The sequence below is a fragment of the Chiloscyllium plagiosum genome, unplaced genomic scaffold, assembly GCF_037043375.1.
Source record: "Chiloscyllium plagiosum isolate Xiang-an unplaced genomic scaffold, Cpla_swu_hap1 HiC_scaffold_29, whole genome shotgun sequence".
Taxonomy (NCBI): domain Eukaryota; kingdom Metazoa; phylum Chordata; class Chondrichthyes; order Orectolobiformes; family Hemiscylliidae; genus Chiloscyllium; species Chiloscyllium plagiosum.
The window spans coordinates 21669013-21679738 of NW_028270167.1; the positions used below are offsets into that span (position 1 = coordinate 21669013).

At 41.5% G+C, this 10726-nt stretch overlaps 1 protein-coding gene across 2 annotated transcripts; it reads right to left on the reverse strand.

Annotated features, from left to right (window-relative positions):
• Positions 1-1937: 1937 nt before the first annotated feature.
• On the reverse strand, positions 1938-10720 carry anapc13 (anaphase promoting complex subunit 13). 2 transcript variants are annotated; one of them, XM_087976414.1, is made up of 4 exons: positions 10329-10422; positions 5401-5510; positions 4592-4706; positions 1938-3008 (listed from the first exon to the last, which is right to left on the reverse strand). In XM_087976414.1, exons 3-4 carry the CDS (start codon positions 4688-4690, stop codon positions 2883-2885), a joined length of 225 nt encoding a protein of 74 aa, XP_087832540.1. In that variant the 5' UTR covers positions 4691-4706; positions 5401-5510; positions 10329-10422; the 3' UTR covers positions 1938-2882. The 2 variants fall into 2 exon arrangements, with proteins under 2 accessions (XP_087832540.1, XP_087832539.1); XM_087976413.1 differs by lacking the exons at positions 1938-3008; positions 4592-4706; positions 10329-10422 and adding an exon at positions 10450-10720.
• Positions 10721-10726: the final 6 nt, after the last annotated feature.

Consider the following 10726-nt stretch of genomic DNA (forward strand, 5'->3'; position numbering starts at 1 on the left):
TTCAATTTCCCAGCCCTGTCATTTCCATTTGTTTCCAGCCTCCATTTTTAAATCCTATGTCCAACTCATTCATGCGCTCAAAGCCATTGCACTGTGGATGGCACAGTGGCTAGCATTACTGCCTCACAGTGCCAGTGACCCAGGTTCAATTCCTTGGGTGATTGTCTGTGTGGAGTTTGCACATTCTCTCCGTTTTTGTCCAGATGCTCTGGTTTCTTCCCACAATCCAAAAGACGTGCAGGCTAGATGAATTGGCTATGTTAAATTACCCATAGTGTTAGGTGCATTAGTCAAAGGGAAATGGGTCTAGGTGGCTTACTCTTCCGAGGGTTGGTGTGGACTTGTTGATCCCTAATGGCCTGTTTCCACACTGTAGGGAATCTAATCTTCGTTGAGGTGTCTAAATTCTCTCTTTCATGTTTAATTCTCCTGTCATTACTTTTTAAAGCTTTTCTGAATTCATCCATTTTGCTGTCTGGCTTTAATAATATTCCAGGTCTTTCCATGAGCTCACTCTATTTGACTTCGTCCTTCTCAGTGATTTCTTTCACAGTCTCACATCTGCTTGTTTTCCATTTGAGTCATTCTTAACTCTTTCAATGTAAACGTTTCCTTTTTTTAAAAAATTTAACCCCCACACTATCACTTAAGTGCGGTAGTGCTTATTTTTTCCTCAGCACCCATAGTGTGTGTGTATACGTGTGAGACACAGTGAAAGACACAAAGTGCACGAATCTTTATTCAATTTCCACCACCAGGAAGATAGGAAAACACCCGAGTGGCCAGTGACAAGCAATGCCCTTCACATCGAAGGGCAATGCTGTGTGATCAAAACAGTGAAGGGGAGGGTAGGGACTAAATCAAAATAGAGTTGGAGGGGGAAATAATGCACTCCACTCCCCGGGGCGCCCACCTCTCCCTGAACAGCTCCAGGGTGTTGGTGGACACCGCAAAATGTTTCCTGTTATCTGTTAATTTGATGTCAACTTTCATCAAAACAGAACTTATTTAGATTATTAGGATCTGGAAGTAGAATGTAAACTCTCAGCTCTGTGAATATTTAACTGTTTGCTTCAATAACATAATAAGAAATAGGAACGGGAGAAGGCTGTTCAGTCCCGCGAGCCTGCTCTGCCATTCAAAAGATCAATAAAATGCAACATCGAACACATCTCCACAAGTTTGAAATTTAAAGAGTATCTGGTTACAGATAAGAATTTAAAAAGTTACAGTTTAAATTCTTAAGAATCATGGAGGTGTTGACCTGGAACCACTATTGTTTACTTGGAGACTGATATTCTCAGATGTAGTGAAATCAGTTCTGAATAAATAGTTGTTTTCTGGCTTATTGTTTCACTGAACACTATTTTCAAGATGAGGAAGAAAGAGGGAGGTAGACTTCCTGTTTTTGCTATTGAAAATCGATTATCGATTATTCTTTCTGTCTGCTACTGTGCTAAGCAGCTACTAAAATATAGTAGATTTCTGTACTCCCAATTCTGGCTACTTTGTTTTTCTAAGCTGGATATTTACAGCTAACCTTTCAATTCCAATATATGTGCAACTTTTCATAAAATTGTAAACTGAAAAGATGAGTTTCTTGAAGCCTAATTCTATCAATTTGTTTTGATGTCTCCAGTGGTTTTCTGAATTTACTTAACTTTGTGGGAAGATGATTGGTTTAGCTAATTTAGGTTAGTGATGTCTTTTTAAAACTATTTTAGGCTCTGAAAATCTCAGATTTAAAATCAAGTGATACAAGTTGACACTTCGTAGCCCATATTTACCATTCACATGACACTGCTTATATTAATAAAAGCATCTTCTAGTACAGACTGCTGATTATTTAATTTCACACATTTATTTCTTACTAACAGTTGTCACAATTACTGACATTTAAACCCTGAATTGGATAAAGAATTATTTGCTAGAATCAGTTCTCTTTATATTGCTAAATTTTTATTGTAGTTTTAGCAACAAACAAAATCAAAGCTGCAACAGTCACTTCTTACAAAGATAGCCTCAAGCTAAAATAGCCTAAAATCCAACAAAAAGACTGTGTAAAACTCAAAAATCAAACATAAGCATTGTTTTTCAAAAGTGATATTACTTAAACTACTCTTGATTGCACTACATTAATTTGATTGAAATCTCACTAGGCTCCAGCAGATGCTTGCAGGCATTTGGAGGCAGGAACAATTACAACATTTAAAACGCATCCAGATGGGCATAAGAATAGAACGGCTTAATGGGCCAAATGCTGGCAAATGGGATTAGGTCAGATTGCGATGTCTGGATGAATTGGACCGAAGGGTCTGGTTTCCATGCTGAATGACTCTATTCCTTGAGTATTTCATCACACAATTTGGAACCAGACCTATTTTACTGACATAAAATGTTAAATGCTTTCCTGTGGTAAGACTACAATGAATTATAGAATTTAATGCTGCAACCCAGTGCAGCGATTCGTAATATTTTTATTTATTTCTAAACAGGTGAAATCTGTTATGTAACAGGATTATTTAAGGTGAAATCCTGTTGTAATGAGGGAATAACATTCTGTTATCATGGGAATTATTTTCACAACACAGCATTGTTTTCCTATTGTTTTATTCAATAAAAATAAGTTATTTACTTGAATGCTAAAATAAGTAGGGCTAAATTTTGACAGCTAAATATGTACTTTTGTTATTATGCATATATTTCTTCATGGGCAAACTGAATGTGTTTGTCAAGTTTTAGTTCTGATATGTAACACTGGCAATGATATAGACACAATGTCTGACAGTACATCTTCATTTGAGACCAAGCTCTCTGACAGCAACACATCTGGCAAGAGAAGAGTATGGTAATAGAGAAATAAGCCTATGTTTGTAATGATGTTAGCTTCCTGCAGAGGGGGTATTTTCATGCAGGTTTTGTAGGGCTAGATCAGTCCATTTCATATCTTGTTCATTAATAGATTCAGTCGTTCCTCCATTATCCTGTTCAGGTTCTGGAAGTTCACTCTACAAAGACAAAGAAAGAGTGGAATTGTTAAGACTGCTGTCTTAGTTCATGAAACTAACTCCTGGGTTCCAGGGATTGTCCTATGGGGAAAGATTAAATACACTGGGCCTATGATCGTTTGAGTTTTGAAGAATGAAAGGTGATCTCATTCAAACATACAAATTTTTTACAATGATCAATAGGGCAGGTGGTGGAAGGATATTTTCCTGGCTGTGGTGCCTACAGGCAGGTACACAATCTCAAAAATATGAGGCAGACCATTTAGAACTGAGAAGAAAAGCATGGTCTTCACTGAGAAAATTGTGAATATCTGAAATTCTCTGCCCCCGAGGGCTGTGGAGGGTCAGTCATTGAGTATTTCAAAATTGAGACTGATAGATTACTACACATTAAACAAAAAGAGAAATATAGGAATAATGGAGGAAAAAAAAGTGGTCTGAAATAGGGCACCAGCCATGATCTCACTGAATGGTACAGCTGGCATGTAGGGCTAAATTACCTATGGGGAGAATGTGAGGACTGCAGATGCTGAAGATCAGAGTCGAGAGTATGGTGCTGGAAAAGCACAGCAGGTCAGGCAGCATCCGAGGTGCAGGAAAATCGATGTTTCAGGCAAAAGCCCTTTGTCAGGAATTTCTTCTGTTATGCCTCGACAGATTTTCTATGGCAACGGGCCACTTCATGCTTTAATTACCCAGGGGATACTAACAAGTAGAGCTTGCTTACTTCAACTCCTAATGGTGTAGTATGTGACATTTCAACAAACAACTTCCTCTAAACAGAATTTATTTACAGAAAAAAAGGATGTTAACACCATAAAAAATTCCAGCACGCTCTAGATGTTTAGTGCATATGGAGCAATTTAATGACTCTCACAAATTTCCCAATGACCTTCACATGAATGAACGTGGTGACACACATTTTTAAAAAATAGATAGAAACACAGCAATACCAAATAATAAACAACAATTTAAGATTATAAACCATAAGACACAGCAGCCCATTGCATCTGTTCCACCATTCAACAAGATCATAGATGATCTTATACCCCTCAAACTCCACTTTCCTGTCATTCCATCAACACCCTTTATACTTTTCCACCAGCTTCCCTTCCTGCTTCTTGGTTAAATGTGTCTAATTCAGTGGCTGACTTTTCTGAGACAATTACAATCTTAAAAAAAAATCTAGAATCAATACAAAAAAAAACTAGAAAAGTCTGCTTCGTTTGCCAAAATAGGAGGCAGTCATTCTCTTGCTTTCATTTTGTCACATACGTATAGAAAGTGAGGGCTGCAGATGCTGGAGATCAGAGCTGAAAATGTGTTGCTGGAAAAGCGCAGCAGGCCAGGCAGCATCCAAGGAACAGGAGAATCGACTTTTCGGGCATAAGCCCTTCTTTCCCGAAACGTCGATTCTCCTGTTCCTTGGATGCTGCCTGACCTGCTACGCTTTTCCAGCAACACATTTTCAGCACATACGTATAGAGGCTGCTCTCACATTTTAACTGATTTTGCATTCCAAAATGATGCGCCTTCATACAATTATTATTAAGACACTACACAAGAACGGATTCTGTACATACTAGTGGTATTTCCACATCTTCATACGGCAGTTTGTCCTCACGCCATGCATCATCAATAAGGTCCAGAATTCTGCCATCTCTTTGTACTTCACTGTCCATATATCCTCTGTTGGCACTGAAGTATGCACAAACACAATACAAAAAATATGGGATTTAGTAAACATAAAGCATATGTATCTCATTTATTATACTCCCACCTGACTCATTTTGATATTTTGAGCTCCTTAGTTCTTTATTCAAAGGAAATGAGTCTGTCACACCCCATGTTCAGTTAGTTACATTTTCACCTCCAAATTAAAAGTTTGTGTTAAAAGTGCCATTCAAGGTCCTGAGCATGAAACCTTTCACTGACATTACAGTTAGTTGCACTGTGGGAAGTGCTGTCATTCGGATGAGATATTTAACTGATGCTGAATTTTTTCCTTTCGGATGGGTGTAAAGGATGCTCTTGACCTATCCACAAGTGAAGCAGGGGAGTGATCCGGGCATAGTGTTCAACATCCAATTTTCAAACATCATCACAAAAAAAGATTATCTATACTTAATTATGATGCTACTTGTGGGAGCTTGCTCTGTACAAATGGAGTGGTGGTGGCCTACTGGTGTTGTCACTGGAGTAGCAATTCAGAACCCTAAACAAATACCACAAGACAATATTCTGAATCTCACTATGGCAATGAAATTTGAATTCAATAAAAAAAACTGGAAGAGAGAGATACCATAACGGTAACTGTATAATCACTGTTGATTGTCATAATAACTGACCTGGTTCACTACTGTCCTTTAGGGAAGAAAATCTGCATCCTTACCTGGTCTGCTGAGATATCACTTCAGATGCACAACAACGTGGTTGATTCCTAACTGCTTTCTAGATAGTTAGGGATAGGTAATAAATACTGGCCTAAGCGAAACCCATGTCCTGCAAAAGAGTAAAAATAATTACATGACTATATAGCAAGAGTACTTAGTTGGCTTCAAAGCACATTGTAAGATCTGGTGGTTGTGAACAGTACTAATGAAATGCAAGACTTTTACTTAGATCGATTTACAATACAGCATCACTGAAGAAACTCCACAAGACAGGTGAAATTAACAAGACAGACCTCCAAACAATGAAACCCGAAGGATCCAACACACCCATTTCTACAGATTACCAAATGTACACAAACCAGGGGGTCCCCCTCAGACCCATAGTGTCACTTCCGAGCACACCAACATACAGACGAGCAAAGGAACCTCAAAGTAAACTGAAATACCTAATAGGACGACGAGATCATGGTTTCCTTCGATACAACAGCCCTATTCACATCAATAAGCATCACCCTAGCCAAAGAAACACTGGCTGCACTACTAGATAAACCAGAGACATAAATACTAGACAACACCAACACCATCAGCGAGGACAGCACCCTCAAAATAGTAGACCTGTACCTCACAACCCACTTTACCTTCAACAACAAGACCAACAAACAAATCAACAAATTAAATTCTTTGAGGAGGTGACCAAGCATGTGGATGAGGGTAGAGCAGTGGATGTAGTGTACATGGATTTTAGTAAGGCATTTGATAAGGTTCTCCATGGTAGGCTTATGCAGAAAGTCAGGAGGCATGGGATAGTGGGAAGTTTGGCCAGTTGGATAGAGAACTGGCTAACCGGTCGAAGTCAGAGAGTGGTGGTAGATGGTAGATATTCAGCCTGAAGCCCAGTTACAAGTGGACTTCCACAGGGATCAGTTCTGGGTCCTCTGCTGTTTGTAATTTTTATTAATGACTTGGAAGAGGGAGTCGAAGGGTGGGTCAGTAAATTTGCAGACGATACAAAGATTGGTGGAGTTGTGGATAGTGAGGAAGGCTGTTGTCGGCTGCAGAGCTGGGCTGAGGAGTGGCAGATGGAGTTCTACCCTGTCAAGTGTGAGGTTGTCCATTTTGGAAGGACAAATAAGAATGCGGAATACAGGGTTAACAGTAGGGTTCTTACTAAGGTGGAGGAGCAGAGGGATCTTGGGGTCTATGTTCATAGATCTTTGAAAGTTGCCACTCAAGTGGATAGAGATTCTAAAAAGGCCTATGGTGTATTAGCGTTCATTAGCAGAGGGATTGAATTCAAGAGTCGTGAGGTGATGTTGCAGCTGTATAGGACCTTGGTAAGGCCACATTTGGAGTACTGTGTGCAGTTCTGGTCGCCTCATTTTAGGAAAGATGTGAAAGCCTTGGAGAGGGTGCAGAGGAGATTTACCAGGATGTTGCCTGGAATGGAGAATAAGTCTTACGAGGATAGGTTGAGAGTGCTAGACCTTTTCTCATTGGAATGGCGAAGGATGAGGGGTGACTTGATAGAGGTTTATAAGATGATGAGGGGAATAGATAGAGTAGACAGTCAGAGACTTTTTCCCCAGGTAAAACAGAGTGTTACAACGGGACATAATTTTAAGATGAAGGGTGGAAGGTATAGGGGGGATGTCAGGGGTAGGTTCTTTACTCAGAGAGTGGTGGGGGCACGGAATGTGCTGCCTGTGGGAGTGGCAGAGTCAGAATCATTGGTGACCTTTAAATGGCAATTGGATAGGTACATGGATAGGTGCTTAAGCTAGGACAAATATTCGGCACAACATTGTGGGCTGAAGGGCCTGTTCTGTGCTGTATTGTTCTATGTTCTATGTAACAGGACATCCATCGTATCACCAATATCAGGATTCTTGGCAGAAGCAGTTATGCAGAGGTTGGAACGAACAGCCCTCCCCAAGATCCAACCCAAGTTTTGGGTCCGCTATGTGGATGACACCTTTGTTATCATGAAATGGAACAAATAAGAAGAAACCCACAAAGACAAACAACATTCTTACTGGTATAAAGTTCACCAAAGAGGAAGAAAACAAAAACAGATTCCCCTTCCGAGATGTCACAGTAGAGTGAAAAGCCAATGGAGAGCTGCAGACCAGTGTCTATAGGTAAGCGACACTCGTAGACCAGATACTCAACTACAGGAGCAATCATCCCAACACTCACATTCAGAGCTGCATCAGGACATTATTTAAATGAGCCACAACATACTGCTGCACCCAGGAACTACAAGATGCTGAAAACACCTATACAACGTATTCAAGAACAATGGGTACCCGACAAGCACAGTCCGCTAATTCTTACACAACAAATCTAAACAAGAAGACACAACACACCCAGAGACTCTAGCCACACTACCATACATTAAAGACATCTCGGAGATGATGACGAAACTACTCCAGCCCTTTGGCATCATGGCAGCCCACTGAAACAGCTCTCGACGAATCTAAAGGGCCCTGAACCAACAACCAGCAGAACGAGCGTCATTTACAAAATTCCCTGCAAGGACTGCAAAAAACATTACATTAGGCAGACTAGCAGGAAACTAGCCACCAGGATACACGAGCACAGACTAACCACCAAAATAATGAGCAACTATCACTAGTATCCTTAGACGCAGACGATGAGGGACACCAGTTCGACTAGGACGATACATCCATCTTGGGCAGGCTAAACAAAGACACGCACAGGAATTCTTAGAGGCCTGGCATTCAAACTGGAACTCCATCAACAAACACCTTGATTTGGACTCCATTTACCAACCTCTCAGAAAAAGAACTGGAAGTGATATGACCCACCACAACAGACCACTACACGCAAATAGAAAACTGGACTGAACACCAGCACTTCAACGGAGGCTCACTCATGATGTTACCTAGCATGGTGATGAAACATCTGAAAGCAAATCTTCCAGCTCAGCTAGAAAACTTTGAACCCGAATATAAAACGCATTGGCGTAATTTACCTTTCTGAGTATGTACAATAACAATTTCTCTTTATCAGTTAGCTCAATGGAATGGTTAGGATGTATTGACAGCTAATTCAATGAATACTGTGTGGCAGATAAATTTATCAGATAAAAACTTAACCATTCAGCCCACTGAGTCGATACTATTTTACGAGCATCTCTCCATCTGTGGAGAGGAAAACAGAGTTAACATTTTGAAACCTATGGGTCTCTTCTTCAGAACAAGATTAACTATGTTTCTCTCTCTCTAGATGTTCCTAGACCTGAGTTTCTTGAGCAATTTGTTTTTACCCCTTTTTTTTCTAAATGTTTCCTGACAGTCTTTCCTTTTAAAACTCCTTCAATCAATTTTGCATCTTTAGCTTTTGCAACACTTTCACAGTTGCACTTAAGTTGAATTCCAAGGTTATGTTCCTTTATTCTAGTCTTCCCCAAAAAAGAGTTCCTCCATTAAACATTGTGGGGCTTGTGAATAAAAACCTTCAATTTCATTTTCAAATAGCATAATTATACCAAAACTCCCCATAGCTCAATTCCTTAGTCACAGATGTTATTTTTGCTATAACCATTCATCAAATTTGGACATCACTAGCAAGGCAGTATTTGTTGTCCTTCCCTAAAAAATCCTTTTTCAAAGGACTAGTGAAGAAGGCGTTTGGTATGCTTGCCTTTATTGGTCAGAGTATTGAGTACAGGAGTTGGGAGGCCATGTTGTGGCTGTACAGGACATTGGTTAGGCAACTGTTGGAATATTGTGTGCAGTTCTGGTCTCCATCCTATTGGAAAGATGTTGTGAAACTTGAAAGAGTTCAGAAAAGATTTACAAGGATGTTGCCAGGGTTGGAGGACCTGAGCTACAGGGAGAGGCTGAACAGACTGGGGCTGTTTTCCCTGGAACGTCGGAGGCTGAGGGGTGACCTTATAGAGGTTTACAAAATTATGAGGGGCATGGACAGGATAAATAGACAAAGTGTTTTCCCTGGGGTTGGGGAGTCCAGAACTAGAGGGCATAGGTTTAGGGTGAGAGGGGAAAGATATAAAAGAGACCCAAGGGGCAACCTTTTCACACAGAGGGTGGTACGTGTATGGAATGAGCTGCCAGAGGATGTGGTGGAGGCTGGTACAACTGCAACATTTAAGAGGTATTTGGATGGGTATATGAATAGGAAGAGTTTGGAGGGATATGGGCCAGGTGCTGGCAGGTGGGACTAGATTGGGTTGGGATGGGATATCTGGTCGGCATGGACGGGTTGGACCGAAGGTTCTGTTTCCATGCTGTACATCTCTATGACTAGAACAATGTTCTAACCACAGATTCAATGGGAACAGTACTAATTCATTTCCTTCAATTTCCATTCGTCTTGATTATCCTATGTGCCAAGCATTTAATCAAATACTCCACATCCCTTGGGTTAACAAAAAAAAAACTGGTCACTTGCACATGTACTGTTAGCAGGTGATTTCTGTGTATACAGTACATCTGTGTTAACTTCAGAATTAGTTCAGTGGCTGCGAGCCTGTCTGGACATTTAATATGTTACATTAATGTAAGTCGCTACATCTTCCTTCTGATCTCCAGACTCCAATTTGCAACCTCTCGGTCCATTGAGTTAAACGAAGTAAATGAATCCAGTTGGATGTCATTCTGAAAAAGGATAATTGGACTCCAAACGTTAACTATGTTTCTCTCTTCACAGATGCTGCAGGACCTGCTGAGTTTCTCCAGCTGTTTCTGTTCTCGTGCGGGTGGCTATTCGATTTGTGAACAGTTTTGTCATTATTTACAAATCTAAGGGATGGTGGGGGTGGGGGTCTGACAAGGGGGTGGGGGTCTGACAATGGGGTGGGGGTCTGACAATGGGCTGCTCTTCCACATGGAGAAAGTGTCTCTAAAAACAAACCAAGAACCTCCCACCCGCAAGAACTCACCTCAACCCACTCCCCCCGATAAACCGTCCGGACCCTCACCAGTAAACGGTGCCCACTCCCTCCCTCCCTAGCTACGGTTCTCCCGGTCCCCCCGGTAAACGGTCCGGACTCTCCCGTTCACCCCGGTAAACGGTCCGGACTCTCCCGGTTCCCCCGGTAAACGGTCCGGGCTCTCCCGGTCCCCCCGGTAAACGGTCCGGTCTCTCCCGTTCCCCTCGGTAAACGGTCCGGACTCTCCCGTTCACCCCGATAAACGGTCCGGTCTCTCCCGGTCCCCCCGGTAAACGGTCCGGACTCTCCCGTTCACCCCGATAAACGGTCCGGACTCTCCCGGTCCCCCCGGTAAACGGTCCGGACTCTCCCGGTCCCCCCGGTAAACGGTCCGGCCACATCAGTGA